We start from the raw sequence: 24,311 nt of genomic DNA, 5'->3' as shown, positions 1-24,311 counted from the left end.
GGGTGTGCTCAAGCAGGGGTCTACAGCCATTGCTGGCCCTTGAGCTGTGCACAGCGTCGCGGGGAACAGTCCTCGTTGGACTGAGCGACATTTATTCATTTCTTCTCTCTCCGAGCGATGTCAGAGTATTCGCAAGCAGTGTGTTGCCTGCACAGCCTGGGTTGAGGGCAGCAATTAGGAGGTTCCTGCTGAGAGCAAGAAACTGCCGTGGGGTGGGCAGGAAGGATGGAAGAGAGGAGGTGTGAACGTGGGCTGCAGGGAGTCTGCCTTGCAGCAGCTGGATTGAGGCATGGCCTGGTGCTAATTTGGTAAATTGTTTAAATGATATTAGTAGCTCTGATGAAGACAGCGTCTGGAAGGATTAGCGTCACTGTCTTTCAGCCTTGGGATACTGGTTCAAATCCAATTTTGTCATTTCAGTGAGAAAGTCATAATAAAATATGATGTCAGTGATACTGCAGTTAGCATGGAAAAAGTGTAGACATGTCTGTTCTATGACTATGTTTTGTTTTGACCTGCCGGTTAAAATACATGATCCTTAAATTTTGTCATGGAGGTCAAGCTGAAGACCACCTCTTGAAACTATCAGAGGTCTTTTCTTGAAGAAAGGCCAGATTGGGAAGATGCCCTTTTGTCAAAGGCATGAAAAGGGCCCAGGAGCTCAGGCAGAGAACTTCAGTCTACAGCTGAACTTCCCGAGAGATGAGAGCCCGATGGATGAGGCCGTTTGACTCCAAGCCAGTGAGGGTGCAGCTTGATTTAGTAAGGTGGAGCTTGGTTAACAGATCAATRTAAATATTCTTTTTTATCTGTAGCTGAAAAATCTGGAAGGTTAATGCTAGCAAGAAAACGCTCCAAAATGAAACAAAACCCCTACACCACTATGTCAATATTGCTTCCATTTTTCAGCCTTCAAGTGAGCTGCTTTTAGTTTCTTTCTTGTTGTTTTTGCAAAAACAACTATAAATCTGGTTGAAAATACTAGCATTTTTGAGTAGGTAAATCCTATTCTCTTGGAAACAAAAAAAGCTTTGGAAGTTTTGCTGGTTTCTGATAGAAACTTGTTGCTGCTTCAGTGGCCGTGGCACGCTCGCCCTGTGTCACAGGGGCCGTGGGGCTGCCCGGCAGCCTGGCTGAGCGTGYGCCGGCTAGTGCTTTTGCAATGAGATGGGTTGCCCTGGCCGAACTGACTTTGCTGTAGCTCTRTATGCTCAGCTAGCTGAAGGCGTGATGGTGGCTCTCGTTAACATCTTCTGGAGAGTGTCACGGCYGTTGTAGGCAGGGTAGCAGCAATGCTGATGGCAGGCCGTGGTGTTCACGAGGCAGACGTCTCTGATGATCGCAATCGTGCTAGTGAAGTAGGAGCCAGCCTTGCTCGGCTGCCTTTCACACCTGGGTTGTGGCGTGTTTTATAAAAACTAGCCATGGACAGGAGGGGTGATGGAGAGACTGTGAGGTACCATGATTTATGGTGAGCCATTGCCACCCATTCTGGCTTCCACAAACAGCCTTTTGTTCTTCTGAGCTGATACCTCTGATTTGTTGAAGTACCGATGGAAACAAGTGCTTCTGTTTTGGTGAGACTGTTTCATGCACAACCTACCAGCTGGCTTTTGCCAGAATACATTATTTTAGCAGCATTAGCAGATTATCAAGGCTGAATAAATCTACATGTCCGAGTTGGGTGAATTTTCAAAGCTCTCCATCCATAAGAGTTCGTGTACCTACCAAAAGATGGGAAGTTCAACCAGCAGTTCAGGTGCTGACGTGTGAATGGGGCAGCCCAGCATCGACTGCTCAGTGTATTCCCGGCCCCGTGAGGATGAAGGGACCCAGATCGTCAGGGCAGGGCAGAAGCCTGGGGCAGAAGATAATCCTGTATGATCAGTGTGTATCTCATAGAAAGGATATCAGAATAATTAATCTTCAAAGAAGTAAATTAAATACATTATGTTGGAAGCAAACAATCATGTTRCTATTTAGAGGTGTTTTAAACCTGATCTGCACTTAAAATTTTCACTGATTTGTGTCTCTGAGTTAGGAACACAAATTGCTTTCTTACTAAGCAGTTATGGTATAGATACACATGTATTATGCCTGTAGAAATGGCTGTTGTCTGTCTTGTTGTGAAGAACTTTCCCAAAATAAGTAATATCTATGGGGGCATAACTGAGGGGTCTGTTGTTTGTGTGGACAGAGGCGTGCGGTCCTCTAGCAGAGGCCTGGGAGCAGTATGGKGGGATTCATGCTAATCAAGGGAGCTCATTTAAAGGCATTTACGTGGGGCTCTATGGGGTCAGGATCATGTCTTGTTAAAGGAAATGTATGTCAGTATCTCTAATTAAAAACTCAATAAAAATAAAATTAACAGGCTTATCAGTAATGGTAAGTTCCTATACAGGACATTGTGATGAATTACTCCTAAAATTGAGTTCAAACTGCAGGTAAAGAAATATGTTAGAATGGAATTAAACTATGACATTAATATTAAGAGAGTAATTCCTTATTAACTCAAATAAATCAAAAAGGGGACTGCTGTATGACTGTGAATGATAGGTAAAAAAATTTACTGAGATGGTTCAAATCTGTTACTTGAATTCAGTATTAGGACTTGCCATCGTCTCACTTGTGGATGCTCTTCACTGTGGGACCAGAAAGCTTTCTTGTGATACTTTTTTTCTTACTGGCAAATGTTTAYTTCCTTCCTATAGTGAAGAGAACAACATCTACAGTTTTCTATATGAGCAACACTTTGCTAAATCCTTAATGAGAGAAATTACAGAAGACTAACTCACATTTTGGAGGGACTTTCAATTTTGGAAAACAAAACATCCTGTAAGCGCTCTGAGTCTGATTTTAGGACTCTCGGTGACCATCTCTTGGTCACCRAGAGTCCTTGGTCAATTTGGTGACCATCTCTTTCAGAGTCGTTTTTGTGTGGACATTGCAATTGCTCACAGAACTGCATGCATGCATTTGACAGCCCTGAYGTTAAAGCACTAGTTTGCAAAAACAAGAGTGGATGTGTGAGGCAGTCAAAGGCTAGGCTGATTTTGGTGCTGCTGTCAGCTGCTGCTGCTTTAAAGCCTTGGGAATAAAGTTCATGGGTTTTCTGGTGAGTTTGGCTTCTGCACACCTTGTCAGGTATCCTGCAGCTTAGTCTGCAGGACCAGAGGCAGGATGCTGACCTCGGATGCTTTCTAAYCCATGCAGGTTCAGTTATTTCTAGCCTGGGAAAGCTCATTCTCCTTTACATAAGCAGTCTTCAGAATATTTAGTTATTCACATGCCCCAGAACTGGTAAACCTATTACATACCCAGCTGAGAATATTGAGACAAAGTTAAAGATTTCTGGGTTAAACTATCATGATTTTTTTGTAGGAGAATGGTCTTCTGATGCTGGAGTACCTATTTATAGTAAACTTAATATTAAAAAAAAGTCATTCTACATAAATTCACAAAATTAATTTTAAAATTGCTTTTTAACATTTCCCTTGTAAAGCTTGACTTCAGCTGAGATAGACTAAAAACCATTTGAGTCATGCACTGACGTAGAACTGAAACTCCATAAATATAGATGTCCCTTCTTTATGGACGGTAGGAATAAGCTGTGCTTGGAGGAGTTAACTCCTTTAAGGCCTCGCAAACAACTCTGTACAATTARCTGATGCCTTGAAATACGTTTTCATTGTATTTTTTCGGGCATTTTCTAGGCAGCAAGACCAAAAGTTGGAGACTGTTGATTTGCTTATAGTTATTAGAGAAGCATCTTTATTGCTAGGAGAACTCGATATGAAAGATATTAGCAGGTTTCATTAGACCAGAACCAGAAGATGCTGATGTCTTTTTTTTTTTCTTTCTCCCCTTCCCTCTCTCCAGCTCTATCTGCCTTGCAGTGGCGCCAGTGCTTCTGTGTCTAACCCCCAGCATTTTGATCTCCAATAGGTTGGTGGGACAAAGACAGGTGTCGTGCGCTACGTGGGAGAGACGGATTTTGCCAAAGGAGAGTGGTGTGGTGTGGAACTGGACGAGCCCCTGGGGAAGAACGACGGGGCGGTTGCTGGTACAAGGTACTGTGCACACTTGAACCCAGTTTGGGATGTGTAGGGCCTACCCACCTCCCAGAGGAGGCTTCAGCTGAACCCTGGAAAGGAGAGCCAGGGCCTACACTGTGGTTAAATGAGTGTGTATGTGTGTGTAAAGGGCTTTGTGGAATATTTTGGAATAGTTTCTCAGGGAAGTCTGTAGAAACTTCATCACTTAAACTTAAAGCAGGATCTGATAAGGTCTATAAAGAGGTAACCTGAGTGGCTTCAAGGAATAGGAGGGAATAGGAAGAGAAGATAATATATAGTGAGGTTTAGTTCTTGCTGGCCTGGATTCTGACTGTTAGATTGGCTTGCCACCATGCATTCACTTCATAAACCTTTTGCGCTTTATCTGTAATTTGCCCTTTTGAGACTATACAGGATTAAGATTTATGACTTTTTTTCTGCTGGATGGTTTTCTTCTTCCTGGGGACAAATTTCCAGAGTTCTGAAAGAGCRATTGGTGGTTGTTGCTTTGTCCTTGTAGAGATTCTCTAGTGTGACACCTGCTTGCTGATAGACCTTACCAATGCTGACTCCACAGGCCCCTCTGCTATTTTATTTTCAAAAAAAAAAGCCCTCATTAGTATCTCAAGAACTAGGCAGGCCTATCTAGCAAGCTTTCTGGAAGGTCATTTTTCTGTTYATGTGCAAGTTGGATAAGGGAATCCCCCAGCCTCAGATTTTGAGTTTGGGGATGTATTCAGGACAGCAACATTTTAACCCTGCTTCAGATATTGGTGGAACTGATTTCTCATGCTTCACAGGTTCTTTTAGTAGGAAATACTATTAATTTCTTAGAGCTTCTTAAGCAAATCTTACATTAGAGGCAAGATGTAACATTTTAGCTCTTGAGGAACTGAGTATTCCTTCCTTGTTAGAGCTTGGCTTCTGTAATAAATACTCCTTATGTTGTGTCAGCCTCTTTTTGCCCAGAAGCCATGTGTTTTCATTTAAAATAAGAGAAATGGTCTCTTGTTCAATGTCAGGACAGGAAAGCAGTAAACAATTGGCAGCAGAGAGCTGCTGAGTTCTAGCCTGCTCTCAAGAGAAGAGAATTAGGGTGGTTGAGAATAAGTCATGGAGTGAATCCGAGGTCCGACTTTCTTTGTCATGCAGTACAACTTATCTGTAAGCTCTATCTTAAGGGTGCTCACAAATTGTTTCCTTTGTTTGTGCTAGCATAAGCATGTTCTAGAGCTTGCTGCCTCTTGTCCTCACACCCTTGTTGCTGTGTCTCAAAAACCTTCCTTTTGAAGTTAATCTTTCCTCTGGGACTGCGACATCATGGTCAAGGTTGGTGTGGGTGAAGATGTGCACCCCATCTGCAAGTTTCCCTTTTGTTTCACACTTTATGTCAAGATGTCAGGAGCAAGAACTGTTGAGCAGGGATGGTAGACAAGAGGAGTGTATTAGGATGTTTGGATTAAATGGGGAGGATTAGAGGAAGTCTGTAAGACATCCCTGGATCCAGCCTGTTTGCGCMGACCTTCTAGCAGTGCTGGAGACCAGCTGGTACAACAGTGTTACATCTGGGCTGTCTGCTTGGTCCCTGCCAAAGGGCACTTTGTCCACGTGGGACCTGGCTGCAGGTTTATAGTGCTGTTGCTGTTGGTCCTCTGAGCCTTCCTCCAGCCTTCTGATTCTCTGCAGTGAAAATACTTCACTGGCAGCTTATAGCATGTGCTAATTTCTACAGCAGGGTTTGGAGRAAAGCCAGCATAATAGAACAGGCACCCTGGGGGAGGCGTGCAGGCTGCAGCTCTCCGTCCTGGTGGGACTCCTGACACTGCCCTGCACTTGTCCTGGCAGGAGCAGGCCAGGGCTCCTCAGCCACTCRGCTGTGGTGGTTGTTGCCATCTAGTGAGCATCCGTGGGGCTGGCTGCCTTGCACGAACATGTGCTGTTGCGGTGGCAGGGTGCTGCAGTGGTGGSGGGCTCTAGGGCTGCGTGGCATGGATGTGGCTGGCACTGGCTGTGGGGAAGACAAGACCAGTGCGTAGAGGGATGGTGAAGGTTCAGGACTGCCAGAGCAGCTTGCAGGCCTCTGGTGGAGGCTACGTGCAGGCCTATGAGGACGGGACATCGCTGTGCTGGGCCCTTCTCCAACACCATGTGGATGCTGTTGAGACACTAGGTTTTGCTTTGTTGTCTGCATGGAAGAGTGGAAAGGTGCTGGAGCAGTTTGGTTTTCTATCCACAAGGCCAGACAGATTCCATTTTTCTCATCTTTATTTTCTTAACTTATTTTGCTAGTCTTCCTTCTCTGCCTCTGCTCCCATAGGAGTCTTTGCCCACTAATGTGCTTGTTATCTTTGCTTTAGCATAGGATGTGGAACATTTCAACCACAGGCCTTGCATGCTGAAGAGACTGGGTTTTTTTTATATATATTTCAAAAAATTCCATGCTATTTTACACCTGCCGTTTGTGTCACCATCACAAAACCATTTTCACTTCCTTTTTTTTTCTGTAATGAGGATATAGAGCTCCTCAGTGCTCTCARTTGTGAGCAACTCTTGGTTCTCAGATGCTTTTCCTGTCAAATCTGGACCCAATTCCTGCTTCTGAGCTACAAAAGCTACTTGCCAACCACTGCTAGTCTGGATTAATAGTAGCTTGTGCTTAGACCAGTTATGGCTGTGGCATGGGCTGTGCTGCTGATCCTCCTGATCCTACTTCAGTGATGCTGAGCAGGGCTTTGGCTGGTTTGCACAAGGCCATGTTGCTATTCTCTGGGTCGCCCTTCYGTGGCTAGGTCAGCCTGTGGTATGGCTGATTTTCCGTATCTGAGAGCCTGTGTTGGCAGTGAGTGGAAGAGACTAAGTGTTTTTGGTTGTGAAATGTTTTTAAAGGTGGTTTTGGGAAAAAAAATGGGCTTGAGCAGATGCTTGAAAATGAATCACTTTCTCCTCTGGATGGAGATCAGGCTCCTCTGCCCTCCCAGGCACAGAGATCTGCCTGTGACAGTGCCGTGTGGCTGCCAACGCTTAAACGTGGCATGCAGTTGGGAAGCAGCTGCTCACGTCTGGAGAGAGGACTTGCGCTAGCAAAGCTGGATTTGATGTTCAGCATTACTAAAGTACTTCATTTTTATTCGTTAGGACTTAGGTTTTTTATATTAATAAGACAAGCTTTTTTTTTTTTTTTTTTTTTTTTTCCCTCCCCAATGGTCTGGTATTTTGTCCTAGCCTTGTTTACAGAGCCTTTGAGAAAGAACTGTTAAAGCAGAGGTTATTTTCTGTGTTGGCTACTCCCTTGAACCAAGGGGAGGTGACACAGAGATTGTGTGGTTCTACTTGCTGCAGTGCAGCAGACAAATGACAGATTAACCCTGGCTTGAGCAGGTTGGTCCAAGCTCTGAAGGGGTTTCCAAGTCCAGCAATGTGGATTTTGGGTCACTTGTATTCTGAAGAGACTCCAGAGAGACCATACCCTTGGGCTTACCACAACTGTGGAAGCGAGCCTGCACTGTAATTATCCGATCCACCCATCTCTGCTGGCTTCTTCGTAAGTTGTGTGCATGGGAATCAGTTTCCCTTTTCCTGCTATCTAGAGGCGATGGCAGACAGTGGGAGTTCGGTGTAATTTTTTTGTTTTGTTTTTGTTTAATTTTGAAGTTAAGAGCTACCGTTTTCCCCTTCTGTTTTGGAAAGGAAGACTCTTACCCCATGGAACWTTATACAAAGCTGTGTAATTCAAATCTTTTTACTGGACACTTTGCTTTTTGATGTCCCTGTGAGCCAAGGTAGAGAGCATGTGCAGATTTTGGGCAGGCCGGCTTATTGCTGTAAGGAAGGAGTGCGTGTGCTCTCACTGTGCTCATGAACTGGGATCTTTCTGCTCTCCAGACTACCAGATGGGCCTTTTCTGGCAACTCATCAAAGTGTGTAGCAACTAGTGCATGGCAATTATCYTGGGTTTCCCAGCGCAAGCACCACAAGTGGGAAAACACAGAGGTTGCCAGGGTTCTCCTCTTGGGCCTGATCCGAAGTCCTCGGAAGTTRGTTGAAACACTTAGTTTGCTTGTGCTGAGCCTCTCCTATTAATGCAAGGGTGGTGGTGGCTTGTGTCTGTTCGCAGATAGCACGTATGTACCAAGCCCTATACCTTGATCTTGACTATCATACTGTTACTCAAATATACCYGCTGTGTGCTAGGTGTTACTTTGGGGTGGATGTGGTGATGGTTGGGGCAAAAGGTGAAGAAGCTGAAGGTCTTTCATATGCTGCAGCTGGCAGTGAAGGAAGGTGGGAGCTGTCTATACTGAGTGGTCATGGAGATGCCYATGTCCCTCCAACAGCAGGGCTTGTAGGAGTGTGGGGCTGTGGAAACCGGAGGCAGATCATAGCGAGCTTTCTCCTTAAGAAATATCTCCTCTTAAGCGTGGTAAATCCTGAATGGCACAGTGGACCTGCTCACTCCACACCAGAGTCCCTCTAGGATAGGTTTTTTTTTTGTCCCTGTCATGACTGAGGTTGACATAAGGCAGAGCTCTTCCCCAGAAAATCCAGGCTGTAAAGGCCCACAAGCTCTCTGTCTTGACTTCCCTAAAATTTTAGGTCACGTCAGCTATTAAAGACCCTTTCAAGATGCAGAATTATGACCAATATCCCATTAAACTCTGTGACGCATCTTTTCCTTGGCCTTTGCAAAAGCTGCATCAAATCATCAAGCTGCATCAACTAATTATAGTATTATAGCAAAACCTATAGGTGGTCTTCAATTCTGCATGAGAAATTGGATCCTTCAGCGTTCTGAAAGAATGTAAAAATGCAAAGTCCCAAGCTCCTTGGCACTAAGACTCCTTCCAGCACATTGAAAAAGTGAATGCACAGAAAATTTCTTCCAAGTTCAAGGCCCCTCTGTACTGTCACATTGTATGTAGATGCTGTGATAGAATTGGGATTTGGACCAATAAGTTTCTCTCTCAAGCTGTTCTGCTCATTTGTTTTTCTTCTCTTAGCTGGAAAGTGAATCCTGACTGGACGGTGTCACATCTCCATCTGGAGGGCTGATAAGAAAAACATGCTAGGGTGAATGTCTGATATCCAAATGTAGCAAAAAATCTTTTCTGCATTTAAACTGGTGTGAAACATAATGTAAATGCGTATTTTTAAGCCCCTGCAAACATTTGAATATGTTTCACTGTGTGAACACCTTTCTTTAACTGAAGCAAACTTAAATTAGGGCCTGTCCTTCCAAAATAGGAAATGACAATCTTCTATTCCAACTGACAGGAAAGGAGAATAATCCAACCACCTGCACATGGGAAGTCATGTCAGTGCAATGCACCTGGAAGGGATCAGCGAAGGGCCAAGGCTGTGTATGGCTTAGCAGCACTGCTCTGASGCTTGGGTGAGACATGTGCTTTTACCCTTTCTGATCTGGTACGTCTCCTCTACTGCAGGTATTTTCAGTGCCCCCCCAAGTTTGGCCTCTTTGCTCCCATCCACAAGGTGATCCGGATTGGGTTCCCATCAACCAGCCCTGCCAAGGCGAAGAAGAGCAAACGCATGGCCATGGGAGTGTCCGCCTTAACCCACAGCCCCAGCAGCTCCTCCATTAGCTCCGTCAGCTCGGTGGCATCGTCCGTTGGGGGCAGGCCTAGCCGCAGCGGGCTGGTAAGTGACTCCTTGCACAGACTGTGCAGCTGGGATCTGTTCTGCTGTGATCAGGCTTACATGAAGTACGAGACCTGGAGGCTGGTTTCAGCACCTGCTTTAGGGCAGCTGCCCCTTTACCATCAGTGAGAAAAGCGGGGTGTGGGATACTGTTACCAACCTCAAAAGTCAAATCCTCTCCTTGGCACAAGAGGTGTAAAAGATGCTCTGAGCAACTGTGGCCCTTAAAGATCCTGAAACRTTGTTGACGATGGGATGGATTTCTACTCCACTATCATAGAGCTGCAAAAAACACTGTTGCTTCTTGGTTGTGTAGTGTTGTGCTGTTGTTAAACAGCTGCCCTTTCTGCCTCCTGCAAYGGTGGCATTTCACTGAAGGGGTAACAGTCTCCTGGAACACACATCCTGGGTTTTGGAAGGTTCTCAAGAAAGTGGACAGCAGAGCAGGCACTAATTTTATAAAAACCTCTAACTTTGAAGTATGAAGGGTGCTGCATAGCACCTGCTGTCATCTCAGCTAGGGGAGGAACCTCAGTGTCCATTACTGGGAGTGGATTCAGCTAGCCCATACCAGTCTCCAGCTGAGATCAGTCCTCCCAGCTGAGCTCAATGAGTTTGAGACTGCACCCATATCTGACATCAATAAAATATGTTTAAGAAGGAAGAGGACACAATAAATTATGATCTTTCTTGTCCCAATTCCCATGCCACATCCTGTCCCTTGGGAAGCAGCCATTCCACTGCAGTGGGGAAGAGCAATTGAGTTTGATAGCAGCTTCCAGATCTGTTTTACAGACTCATTAACCCTGCCTGTAGGGTCCCRAATGGAAACTATGAACTCTCTACAGCCTAAGCGATCAGTAGATGAGCTGCATTTYGGATTTAACGGGAGTTCTTAAAGCTGTTCTAGACTGAGAAGCACACAGCTTTACCTCTGTCTTTTTTAAACTCTTTTCCAGCTGACAGAGACCTCTTCTCGTTATGCCCGAAAAATCTCCGGCACCACGGCTCTCCAGGAGGCACTGAAGGAGAAGCAGCAGCACATTGAACAGCTGCTGGCAGAGCGTGACCTGGAGCGGGCTGAGGTTGCAAAAGCCACCAGCCACATYTGTGAGGTGGAAAAAGAGATTGCCATCATGAAGGCCCAACACGAGCAGGTAGGCAGTGACATGGCTCTTGAGATCCTTAGCTTTATCACCTAAGGATGTGCTGTACGGTTCTTACTAGGCTTTGTGCTGCCTGGGGCCAGGATACCAAAGTCRCAGTGCAGATACTCTGCACGCCAAGGTGTTGTCTCCATTCCTGTCTGCTCTCTCTGTCCCAAGCAAGGAGCAGGAAGAGCTGTGCCGGGAAAAGGGCAGTAGATAGTTTTTCTAGACTTGTGCCTGATGGTGGATCAATACATCTGAACGCTGAAAGGCAAGTGGAAGGCAAACTCACGCCCCTTAGCCGCCTGCTCCGGCCATGGCTGTGACTGCATTGCAGGGGTTTTGATATTATCAGACACTTGCTGAGGACATCGACTCAGTTCATATGTTACTGTATTGCTGCCAAAGGGAGCATGTTTTTGTCACATTAATGTAGTCAGGAGAATTATAAGGAAAACTGACTGATTATCTCTGGCATTTTTTTCTACAAGCACTTATACAGGTAGTATTTTATGCACAGGAATGTTATTTTTAAAGAAGGGAACTATGTGTTTATGCTGTTTATCAGTGTGTGACTCTTCGATGGCTGCTTGTGCTCCGAATTCATTGCTTGTGTTTATAAGCCCTAGCCAGCTACTTAGGAGCAGGAATAGCGCTGTATATCTCTGGGTCACTTCTGTCTGTCAGAAAGGCGAAAGAAGCTGGCAAATCGGTTGCAAGCCGAGAGCTGCTTGCATGAAGTATTTTTCCGGTAATTACCAGTAACAGATGAATTAATGTAAGTCTGAAATGGCTCTCTGGCCTCATGACCAGGGCTGAACTGGATCTGTAACCTCATACAAGATTTTGAAAACTGTTCAGTTTTAATCCTCTAATCAGAGCTGGATTCTCCAAAGGGGTCAGGTCACAAAGAGACTCTGAAACATGGATCAAACTTCAAAGTTACACAGTCTCCAGCAGCCATTTCTTTTTGACACTTACCTACTGGATGTTTTAGAAAATTTAGCTTTTTACAAGAATAGCCTCTGAAATGGATCATCAGAAGCTTGAAATCCCTTGTTCCGATTGCCTGCTCTTTTTTCTTGTTAATTCATTTGTTTGCTTTTAACAACTATGCTTTCAACGTTGCTAAGTTCTGTGGACGGGACTCTTTTCTCACTGCAGTACGTCACAGAGGCAGAGGGAAACCTCCAGCGTGCACGTGCCCTGGTGGATGGGATGCAAAAGGAGAAAATAGAGCTATTGAACCAACTGGAAGAGGAGAAGAGGTAAAGCAGGAGAGGATTGATGTGGGAGAAGATGAAACTTTCGCCTGAGAACATTATTCATTGGGTCTAGGGAAAAGAATATGACATCAGTGATTTTGGTGGAATTTGATACCGTGATCAGACTTGCAAATGGCACTGTGTAAGCTGGAATTTCTCAGTAGAGAGAGGATTGACTCATGGCGAGGGCATGAACTGTGGCATGCTTGCCTTCAGGTATTCTTGGTTAATGATATAATATAAAATAACAATCCTGAAAAATAAATACTGTTCTCTGCAGGTTAGACTGTCCCAAACCCTTAACCTTTCTTTGCAGCCTGGCTTTGCAAAAGACCATTTCTTTCCCCTCTACTTGATGTGCTAATCTTAAGGACATTACTTCCATGGAAAGGAAGTCAAAGTGCCCTGTGGTAGTGTAGTGCATGTCTCCCCAAATCGCAGAGGCGCATCATCCATGGATATATGCTGAAGCATACATTTCTTTTTTCAATAAGAGTGATGCTTGTTTCCTTGAAATCAGATTGCTCCATATGTATGATTAAACTCTTCAGTGGGAATAGAATGACGTTTCTGTGTATTCAGTAATTGAAAGAAAAGCAGTGAAACAATGTTGGTTTCAACTAAATGATGCCCCTCCTTGAAGACAAATTGTTCTTTCATCCACAAGTCTCCTAGTTTCTCTTGAAGGCAGCTCACTTTCCCAGCCCCAGGAGGCCCTTTAATCCAAGGCAGCTGAGTTTTTTCCTAAATATCAACAGATGCCTTCTCTAATTAGCAAGGGTTTAGACAAGGAAGCTTGTTTGTGAAGTTAGATGTATACACTCACAGCTATTTTTATCTGTGATGGAAGATCAGAGTCCTTACATCTGGCTGACAGTGCAACATCTTCATTATTTTTGCTTTTCTTTTTTTTTCCTTTTTAATCTATCAGTAAAGAGAACAAAGAGGACTGAGTTTAGCAGAAGATTGAATTTCTGTGGTGTCATTACTGGGTTAACTGCTTARACTTTGCAAAAGAGTTTGTGCATCTGGTTTTATGTGTGTTTATCTATGACCTGTACAATACCTGGTGAAGGCTTTTCTGCTGGGATAGCTCACCATTTCTGCTTTGTGGAAACATAAAGCATTGCCCACTGTCTGCCAGGAAGGTAGAGGCTGATTTCTTTGGTGTATTTTGTATGGGCCCTGTATACGACACAGGACTTGCCCAGTGCTCGGCCACGAGATAACGGGGCTTAGTAACACGACGGAACCGGACGGTTGCTTTCACGTTTTTGAGATCCAAGAGTCTGAACAGCAGTTGTGCTCGTTGAGTAGTAGTGTAGTAGAAACAGCATGTCTGTGAGCATGTACCTGGCCTGAAGGCAAAAGTTTGCTATGCATGAGTTTTTCTTAACTGTCTTACTCCATGTGTCTTGGTGTTTAGCTTCTGTCGAGCCGTTTGCGTATAAAATCTGTCTGTATCTTCCTCTTCTTGGTCTCTTACTGTGCAGGGCAGGTTCACGTATGCGATTGGCTTCTTAGAGATGAGATGCTGGTCTGGGTGTTACTGATTGCTCTCTGTGTTTCCCTTTCTCCTTCCCGTCCTCAGGAAAGTGGAGGACCTGCAGTTCCGTGTCGAGGAAGAATCCATTACGAAGGGAGATCTGGAGGTAATTCCTGGCCCTCTCACCAAAATAGGGAGGGGGGATCAAAATTTGAAATTGCATGTTCAGTCTCACTTTAGTAACTGCTTAACTCTGAATAACACATTTTATCGATGGCTGTGAGCCTGCTCCATGAGCACAGTGGGGTAAACTGGAAATCGTTCTTTGATATGTTACCCAACTGCTAGTAACAATTTTAGAAGCTACCTAGAAATAATCATATCTAGCCAGCCTGGCTTTAAATATTGCCATGAGTTGCTAAGCCGTATTAAAATCTGACTGTATGTAAATGCATTTTAATGTATGTTTTTCCACTCTAGAAATGATCTGATTGCTCAGTCGCTGTCCCTGCAGTGTCTTGTTATTAGCAGCTAATGAGAGGTACACACCGTCTCCTGGTCAAATGAGAGAGCAGCTAGATGCTGTTGCCTTCTGGCTAAAATGCCAGGTATCACTTGATGTGCAAGACCCTCTTGTGGAGTCTTCCACCTACAAGCATATGGTTTGACGCTAAAATACCCTCTCATTTGGAAGCGCTGTTACTCTACGCAGTGTTGTTGCAGTGAACGTTGTGCRAACAGGAAGTGGTGTTGGGAAGTTCCCTTGAGTGTGAGGTTTTTCTGTGCAGAAAAAGGAAAGAATATTTCTGTAAAAGCAAGGTTCTGTTTTTTCCTTTGTATGAAGCTAGAGAGCAAAGTTAGTAACAGCCAGAACTGTCAAATGGCCTGCTTCAGTGCCCCACTGTCAGTCACATAAAAAGCCAGGAAAATGTGAAAACTAGGAAATTAAGTATTTTATTGATTTAGGGAAACAGAATGGCTTATCTGGAGGTTAAGCAGAGCAACATGTTTGGCATATAAAYGAGCAATGCATCAATAGCAAATCTTTGCTAAAGGTCAGGGGTGGCAGTTTCTGCCTAGCGAATGGGTGTGTGATGAGGTTTCTGTTAATTCCTGGGGTTAGATGATTGGTTTTCCCCGGTGTATTAGAGAAGGGTAACTGATCTGTCATTCCCTCTGAGAGCAGAGARTTGTCCCTGTATAAATTTTAGGCATTTAAACCTAGTTATGGAATAACTGCAACAGAACCAGGGCTAGCTAGCAAATAGAATATAAGAATATGTGTTTTAGCAAGATGATAAACTGCTGTGGCACAAGTTTTCCTGTGACTGCAGGTCCCAAAGAGAGGATGATGGATCATCTGATCTTTCAGTCAGGCTGGAAAGGGGCTGCTTTGCAATGAGGGCAGAGCCAAGCTTCTTGCAGGCTGACAGGTTCTCTACCCTCTTCTGTGTTTCTCTGAACAGAAGAACAAATAATTTCTTAGGAAAGAGTCATGGAACAGTTTGGTTTCCTGCAACCCAGAAAGGCTAGGATGTTCTCCTGCAAGTCTAACACCAGTGATGAGACAGTTGTGTTGAGAGATTTGCTGTGGCCAGTTTTTGCATCCTATCCTGTCTAACTTGGACGCTCAGACTGAATGGTTGACTCACGAGTTAATTCTCACCTTACTGGTTKGTTGTGGAGACAGGATTTCCAAAAGCAAGTAGATTTGCTTGTGGAGAAATCTGCCATGGGAAATCAGTGGGGTAAGTGCTTCTTCATGTTGTAGAGTGCATTCCTGGGAAATGGATGTTCCTGACACTCCTGTCTTCATGCAAGATTACTAGGAAGCCAGCCAGTGTCTKCTAGCACAGCACTTAACATCCTCAAGTAGAGTGAAACTAGCCCCTCCCCACACAGATACCAACCAACCAAMCAAACAAACAAAACCTGCTGATAGTCCTCTCTCCACCTGCTTTTTCTAGCCTTCTTATGGATATCCATCTTGCCTTGACTTTTCACCCAAGGCCATTTACAGTGCCTCTGCAACAGCTGTGTAACAGATGGGAACAGGCATGATGATGGTTAGAAGAGCGTCTTCTCCATGGCTCCCGGAGCAGAAACCCTTGATGAAGGCTAGGCTAGATCCCATAGGCTTTCTAACAGTCACATGCAATTTTTTAGCTAAAGYCTGGACTCTCGAGTGTTCTGCATGGCAGTCAGAATCCCTGTAAGCTGCTTGGCTGAACAAATCAGTGTCTGAAACCTGCCATCTCCTAGCATAGAGGTGGTGTTTCTGCACATCCTTTCAGGGTGTCTCTGTGTTATAGTTGCCACATCATGTAATTTGTACAAATCAAGTAATTGTGGCACTTACCTGAACACGTGTTCAGCAGGGCTTTGGTTTGAGGCTGTGAGCGAGGCCAGTGCTGTGTTTAGGAGTGCTGGGTATAAAGAGCTTTATCTGGCAGGCAGATGGTGTGGCCAGGTGTGGTTTCAGATGGGTTAAATAGATTCTTAAGACCTCTAGAGTGAGCAATTTTACTTCTGGGAAAGCTACAGGTTATCTTTCTCATTCACAACTGGGGACAAGGACAATGTCATCTGCTCTGCTATGCTTATATACTGCGATAGCTCTGAAATTGTGAAACTGTTACAAGTAACAACCAATTATCAATTGTACTCATTGCGCATCAGATTGCTGTAAATGAGATGATTGTAAAGTGTCTCATTCTGCTGACAAAATATGCTCCGCATTGAACGTATTCTCATTTTTGTTATTTCAGAATTCTTAATCCAGCATATCTCAAAGCATATCTTGACATATACCCTTAAGTGCAAGTCCTATAGGACATTTTAATTCTCGACACTTGGGTTCAATTTGGAGTTCTTCAACATTTGGAGATGTGGATCTAGCGTTTGGACCTCTGGTAGATAGGATGGATTTAGCCTTGAAACACTGTCTTGGATTCAGCATGTTTTAGATCCTGGTTTATGGTGTTGGTGCTATAGTGCTTTGGAAGGTGGGAAGCAATTGGAGGCAAAAAACGTAGTAAGAACGGCTGTTTATGGTGGAGGACTCTGGTGTAATAGGAAATATTAAGCCCTTCAAGGGACTTTCTCATGCTCATCTGCTGGAGTTCTGAAATTCAGATCTGAGCTTCCTCAAAGTGCAGGGGAATTTTAGATTTGAGACTCAGACTCATACTGGCTAGGCAAGCCAGTTTGTATGAAATAGGAAATGACACAGAACTTCRTGCAATTTTCAGATGATATTGAAGATGTACAAAATAGCTGATTTAACTTCCTTTCCTGATTTTTTTTTCCCTCTTCTTTTGTTTTTGTATTCTTGTATTTTTTGTATTCTTTTGTGTTCTTTSTATTTTCCAGACATAGAGAGATTAGAGATAGAGATTAGTTCTGTAGAAGGTTGGCAYCGTCAGGTAGCTTGCATCCGACTCGCTACCGCCGGTTGAGGTAACTTCAAAAGCTTGTATTGCTGAAGTTTCACTTGGAGATTTTGGGCAAGTATAAGTTGATGAAAATTTATTAATAATAGTGGAATAGTTATCCCTGTAAATAAAACCAGGCAGGGACTTCAACTGAAGTTGCAGACCTTTAAGCTGTGCAGAATGTGGAAGAAACCACTTAGCACAAAATTAAACTTTTTCTCATTTTTTTGCATTATATCGTGCTCAAACAGCTTTTAAACTTCAGTGATATTTGGAATACTTGATAATGTTTGATGGGTTCTTGAGACCCCATTCTTCTCCCCCCCCCCCAAGGTCAGATAGACCACAAAATATGGAGTAGTTTCAATATATATGGTGGTTAAGTTCTTTACCATCTATGAATGCAAATTATATATAAATAAAGTATATAAAAAAAGATATCTTTTAAGCTATAAGAGAAAACATGGATTTCTTGCAAACTTCAGTTTCCAACGTTTGTAGACAAGTAACCAAAGCTTGCTCTGCTGTATGAAAGCACAAAAATCTTGAAAATCAATTCTGATTTGTAAAGCGGAAAATAGGTAAATGAAAAATGAAGGACAGAAAATGAAGGGGAAAAAAAATCCAGTTCCAATCCTCTCATTTGTTTTGATATATCCAGTTTGATTCAAAGGAAGATGTTTCTGGAAGCTAAGAAGATGGAAGGATAGGGTATGCATGCTTTTTTTTTTTTTTTTTTTTTCCTATCTCTCTCCTCCTCCTTTCTTTATGGAAAACTTTACATGATACTACAGGAGTTGTTGCAGAGCTACATGGTAGTTCTGCTCTAAAAGCAAAGGGCCCTGAAACAACGCTGGGTTTGGGCAGGGTACCTAATCCTCTGGTGCTTAGTTTGCTCCCCTGTTAAACAGGAGACGTTCTGTCGTCTTTCGTASCAGGCTGTTGAGAGTCTGTGTGAAAACTGCTTTGAGCTTCACGGCAGTCCTGTTCAGACCTAAAGCCGTGATCTATGTGAYGGTTTGGTATCTCAATTTCTTTCATTTGCTTTCAGTGTGGCGCATTTTTTGGTTTTAGCAGCATGCTGGGTGCAGCAGAACCTGCTTTTCTTCGCCAAGGGCAGGGCTCGAGCCAACTCCAGAGCGAAAAGAGAATGGGAATTTTGGCTCTTTTCAGCCCACTCTGTGGTCCTTCTTGAGGAGGGATGTGAAGAACCACTGCAAGGTCTTTGCAACTCTTATGTGGTGCAAGGGTCTCGTGTTGGTGGTCTGCAGCTTGGRCGGGGGAGGGTTTGTTTTTTAGGGAGTATCTTTGCTTTAGGCTTGATGGTGGAAAACACTAAAGCAACTGTGTTCTGCAGAGGGCTGCTTTCCCAGCTCACGGATGCCGCTCTCTTGGGAACAGCTGCTCTGAGTACCGTGGAAGATCCCGTAGCRATCGTTTTCTGTTTGGATGGATTTTTTTTCCTGCTTGTTTGGATCTTTCTAGTTTCCTCCTGTTGTGAACTGCTTTTCCTTGTCTTGTACGCTGAAGATGATGTTGCAGCCTTCTCTCTCTCTCTTTCTCTCTCTCCTTCTCTCCCTCTTTCCCCCTCCCTCCATCTCCACTGTTGTTCTTTTTTCCCGGTGCGTGACCAGACTCAGACGCAGTTGGAGCATGCCCGAATACGGGAGCTCGAGCAGAGCTTGCTGTTCGAGAAGGCACAGGCTGAGAAACTCCTCAAAGAATTAGAGGACACCAGGGTAATCCAAACCCCACTTACCCTGCCTGCAGAACAGCCTGCTTGCCCCCTGCGTTGATGCTCATGACACCTCGCTTTGAGTTTCTTTTTTCTTTTGGTTTGTGGTGTTGATTGGGTTTGGCTKGAATTTAGGCTTCCCTGATTTTTGTTTGGTTTTTATTTGCTCTCCCCTCTGGAAGCAGTAGTACTACATAATTTCTGCCTTTGCTTCTTGCGTGGGGACTTGTTTCTCAGATTGAGTTTGCTTCTCTGCCCCATGCCACCATTTGACACGTGAGCCCTTCACAACTCATCATTCAGTTAATACGCCTGAATGATACCTGCACCCTGCACAACTCATCCAGCCCGCGGCTGTGAAAGGAAATAACCCTGCAATTGCCATTCCCGTGGCCCCCTTCACCTGGGGGAGCCGCGATTTGAAACGGAAAAATGACAGTGGTGAGTCCGGGCAAAACAGCTCCGGTCCTCGGGCATGGCTGCGTGCTGAGCCTAGACGACCAGCGAGCCCCATCCGAAACCGGCCAGGAGTGGGAAAGGCTTTTTCATGTGGGTGGTGTGTGGTGTGGGAAGCAGTTAACTTGTTAAAGTGAGCCAGCTTCTCATCAGTGGATCGTTACTGTTGTGGAAAACACGAACTTTCCAAAAGGGCTGGATATTCTGACCCCCCCCCCTTTTTCCCCCATCTAAAATAAAAATAATAATAATAATAAAAAAAAAAATACTTGGCCTCCAGGGCTGATGAGTAGSGGGGGAATGTCGATTGAAATGAAGTGGAATTGATCCTTTGTGGTCTTCAGACTGGAAAATCTGCTTGGTTTCTGTTTCTTCTGCCTTTTTCTAATACTTCAGTCAAATCTTTGATTCTAAATCCGTAGCCTCAGCCACCCCGAACTCGCCAAGACTGGCAGGTAGTTCAGCCCTGTTAGATAACATCCAGATTGTAGGAAGCTGCTCCGTAGCCCAATGCTCAATGTTAACCATGGCCAAATTTATTGTTGTGCATCCTCTAGCCTACTGCGTTACTTTTACTTTGCTAATAAACTCTTAACGAGCACTCGTGTAAAATCCTGTTTCCTTTTTACACCAGGGTAAACAAACCGTAATGCAGAAAAGGTGTCCGTAGGCTGAGGATTGCTGAGCAATAAAGGAAACATGATATGCTTGATGCTGATTTCAATGCTTGTGATGCTCCTGCATGTGCGGCCACGTTTCCTCTGTGCATCATCTGGCAAGATGCCTAGTCTGGAAATATAATGGTCTTTGAGGATATTATTTTTAATAAACTGCTGTTGTTCCACTCTAGGTAAAATTTCAGGGGTTGTTTCAAAGATATTTGTTTCCTCTGCTGACAATGAGGGGTTCATGTTAGCAAAATAAATTGCAATTGGCACAAAAAATGTAGCTGTCAAGAGTTTATCATTAATCATTACCCTGGTGCAAAACTGTAGTCAAACGAGAGGGCATTGGGGTTTATTTCCCTTTTTATTTAAATTTGACTAATGTGCTTTGGTTATATATATCCACTGGAGCATGTTTACTAAAAGAAAGGACACAGCAGTGAGATGCAGGGACTGATTTTTTTTTTGTTTGTTTTTATTTTCTGTCGTGTTGCAGTTAACCACAGTAGCAGAGAAGTCTARAATCCTGCAGCTGGAGGAGGAACTGAGCCTCAGGCGCAGTGAGGTGGATGAGCTCCGGCAGTGCCTGAGAAGCTCTCACCAAGCAGAGACCCCTGAGCATAACCTTGGCTTGCAGTCAGAGGCCCTTCGTCTACGAGATCAACTGCTGTCTGCCAACAAGGAGCATCAGAAGGAGAGYAGCCAGCTGAAGGAGAAGTACGAGAAGACATTGAAGAAATACCAGCAGGAGATGGAGAAGCTGAAAGCCACCAATGAGAAATATTCACAGGAAATAGTTGACCTCAAGCATAAGGTTCAGCAGGCCACTAATGAGAACATGGGGCTCATGGATAACTGGAAGTCCAAGCTGGACACGCTAGCTTCTGACCACCAGAAGTCTTTGGAGGACCTCAAAGCCACATTGAACACAGGACCTGACACCCAGCACAAAGAGATTGTGGAACTAAAAGCAGTAGTGGAAAGTATAAAGATGGAGCACCAGCTTGAGATGGAGAACCTGAAAGCGAAGCATGACATTGAGATGGCCGTTCACGTAAAGGAGAAAGAGAGCCTGAAACTGAAGCTGCAGGAGGCTGTGGATGAATTGGAAAAAAGTAACAGCAACTGGAAAATGCAACTGGAAACCAAAAGCAGTCAACACCTTCTGGAACTCCAGGATGTGAAGGACAAGTGTCGAGATGCTGAGCTGAGGATGCATGAACTGGAGAAACTTCATAGTGAATATAAAGATCAAACACAAGCAATAGCTTTCTTGAAAGAGCAGATTTCTTTGGCTGAGAAGAAAATGTTGGACTATGAAACACTACAGAAAACAGAAGCCCAGAGCAAACAGGAGATCCACAGATTACAGGAAAAAGTGCTTGTCTTAGAGAACAAACTACAGTCCATGGAGGCCCTGCATCCTTCTCAGCATGCAAATGTATGACTTTTAGGTCATTTTGCTTATTTATGTTGTCACTGTTAGTAACTCTTCCCAGGAGTAGCTGCTGTCTTACGCAATTTACAGAGGCTTCTATGCCTCAAAGTATCTTGGTTTTTTTTTGCCTTCCATTTACAGTGTTTGATTTATTTTATTTTATTTTATTTTGCACTGCACCTCCGTGCTGAGGGTRTGTTCCTGTTCTTCTAAACCAATACAGTGGCACAATTAGAAGAAAACAGAGGCAAGAGAAGCAACTGAGCCACGTTTGGGTTTGGAGCCACATTACTGCTTTGGCAGCAGAACAGGGCCATTGGAGTGATTTGGGCAGGGGCGGGCTTTCAGCCTGAGCAAGCAGCATTTTTAGCGTAAAAAAAAAAAAAAAAAAAAAAATCAGCAGTACAGATGATGTCCTCCAAAGAGCTGCTGCAGCCCTAGTGTGTTGCCAAGCCCTTGGGGTAGGTGAGGCACAGGAAGAGGAGGAAGAAGCATTGCCCATGCTGAGAGATGACATGTGGCTTGCTTGGCACGTGGAGCATGATTCAAGAGTGTCAGTTAGGGGTTGAGCTGATCAGCTGGGTGGGCAGGTGTGTGACAGCCGTGCAGCGGGAACGGTGTGGGAGGCCCCGCAGCCTGTACAGGAGACGTGGGAAGCCCTGCCTTTGGAGACTGTAGTGGAAAAGCTGCCAGCAAGGGGCAGGATGGTACCAGGCCTGAGAAACAAGAGTTGAGTGCAAGTCCTGAGCCTCCTGGGGAAGACTAGAGTAAAACTATTAGTATCATGAAGAGGTCAGGTTTTTTGTGTGTGTGGCCTCTGTGTCTTTTTACTTCTTTTCCTTGACTCTCTTTGACTTCTTGTCACAGGATGCCAGCCTGCCTTCGTGGAATGGCACAGGGACACGTTTGTTCATGACTGGCCCACGTCCCTGAGTSGGGGGGTGGGGAGGAGATTGGATGCCTCTGTGTTTGTATTTTGCACAAAAAAAAAGAACTAAAAATTAACTTAGAGTTTGAGGCACCTCTTGTTCCCATGGGGATGTAGAAAATGAGAGTAAGTCCTGAAATGTGCATGTCTTAAGAATATTTGTTAGAAATCTAACCGTAGGGATATCATTCCTGCTCTAGTCTGTGAGGTGCCAATCAAGCGAATACAAGGCCCATGTTTAATTTGCCACCACGAACCGCCCCATTAGAATCAGTTGCACCGCTAGGCAGCGAAGTCAAGACTATGAATTACTGTTGGCCAAGTCGGGGCTTCGTGCCTGCAAAAAGGCATGCTCTGTTGGACAGGAGAGGCAAAAGCATGAGGGGGAATCTGCTGCATTAACGATGTTTCAAGGATTGCTCAGGATGTTTCAGCTAGTAAAGACTGCTRTGAACAGTAAGTACGTGGATGCAAAGGCAGGACGTGAGCAGTGATACTGAGAGGTAGAACTGGGGCCCTGGGAAAGGTGGGTCATATTAGCATAAAACAACTAAGATTCAAAAAGTGAATGCAAAGGAAGAAAGTGGAGGCTTATTTCAGGACCCTTTTAAAACAAGTGAGAAGGCTCTTGGATTTTCTTGGGAGTCGACTAGAACTAATAAGTCTTGAAGTAATTTAACTGCGTGTAGATTCAAATCAAGAAAATGCAGGAAGAAATGCATGGGTGAAAGCCTTTGAGTATCACAGAGTAAATTTTATTTAAATGTCTTAACTAATTTATTGCAACTGCAGTATTAACTACTTTTAAACTAACAAATATCTTGTGACCAATATTCCTTCTTTCCTAGGTCTTCAAATGAGAACCATAAGCGTGCTGGCAAGGAGCAGTTTTCCCTACTGAAAGTGCATGAGGCAGTGAGTTGCCTCTTTGTGTACGCTCCTGCCTCTGTTCAAGTTAGCAAATATTTATATATCTTGCAGCCTATCTGAACTCTTGGGGGCTGACCTTTGGTGTTTTCAGTAGTGGTAGTCACAGTAACAGATTGATGTCAGGTGTGTGCTGAGGTCCCACTGAAGGCACTTGGATGTGAACATGCTGTAAGTGCTGAACKGGCGCCTCTGCTCTGGAAAGCTCCGTTTCTCATCACTGCTGTCATCTGTCAGGAGTCCAAGGCTGGCAGTTGCATGCGACCAAAATTGGTCATGTACCAAAATTTCTTGCCTATTGCTGATCTGGACCTGCATTGAGATTAATTCTGGGAACTAAGGAATGGGCTCTTATGCAATTGGGTATACCTGAACGTTGTTCAGAGAAGATGCTTCCTTGTCCAGGGAGAAATTTGGAGCAGAGGTGTAACATCTCCTGGGGTGGGGCAGACCTCCCTTGGTTCAGGAGTTGTGCAGTGTGGTCACAATTCTCTCTAGGCTGTTTGAGATTCCCCTGAGACATCATCTGCGCTGGCATTAGAGAGGTGCAGCGTAGGATTTCGGGGCGGGGGGGAAGGGAGGAGATGAGAAGGGATGCAAATGRTAGGGATTCCAACTGGGTGATGACTAGTGCTTCTGGTGGTTGTYTGAACAGTAGGTACGAATACAACAAGACTGACACCAATGCCGCTGGGAGCACAGACTGCCTGAGAGCACCTGCACGTCGTCATACTGCTGYTGTGGTGCTTGTACCCCGTAGAGGCTGAGCTTGCTTTGGTGTGATGCCATTTGTCTCCCTTTCTCATGGGGTTGTCACTTAAAAGCAGGAAAGTAGTTGCTCCTCATGCCTTTTCTGAGGCTTCCAGCAACACTTTTTGTGCTGAATGCCTGCAGTATTTTTACTGGTGTCATTAATGTTTTGAGGRTAACCTTGTCCTGTTAGCAGTCTCACGGCAATAAGCCTGTGTGTGTGTTCACAGGCCTCTGCAGACGGGGGGACCTCTGGGTAGCTCTGCATTACTCCAAGGTGTAATGGAGCTGCTGCCTGAATACAAAGCATTTGTGTGAGATGAAAAGAATATTTTCTAAATTTAAACTTTACTGAGGCTAGAGTCAAGC

The 24,311-nt window shown here is 44.5% G+C and overlaps 1 protein-coding gene across 2 annotated transcripts in view; it reads left to right on the top strand.

The window, feature by feature from the left end:
* Positions 1-24,311, top strand: part of CLIP2 (CAP-Gly domain containing linker protein 2) — a 98,817-nt gene that overhangs the window by 61,368 nt on the left and 13,138 nt on the right. For both annotated transcript variants that reach the window (XM_085314973.1, XM_085314980.1), the window contains exons 4-9: positions 3,946-4,070; positions 9,497-9,710; positions 10,670-10,867; positions 12,023-12,126; positions 13,715-13,775; positions 20,396-21,340. In XM_085314973.1, coding sequence (XP_085171099.1) covers positions 3,946-4,070; positions 9,497-9,710; positions 10,670-10,867; positions 12,023-12,126; positions 13,715-13,775; positions 20,396-21,340 — 1,647 coding nt within the window. The remainder of the gene's footprint in view (positions 1-3,945; positions 4,071-9,496; positions 9,711-10,669; positions 10,868-12,022; positions 12,127-13,714; positions 13,776-20,395; positions 21,341-24,311) is intronic.

Source organism: Rhea americana, unplaced genomic scaffold, assembly GCF_003343005.1.
Source record: "Rhea americana isolate MKP2758 unplaced genomic scaffold, rheAme1 scaffold_111, whole genome shotgun sequence".
Lineage (NCBI taxonomy): Eukaryota > Metazoa > Chordata > Aves > Rheiformes > Rheidae > Rhea > Rhea americana.
This window is presented reverse-complemented; position numbering and strand designations above follow the sequence as displayed.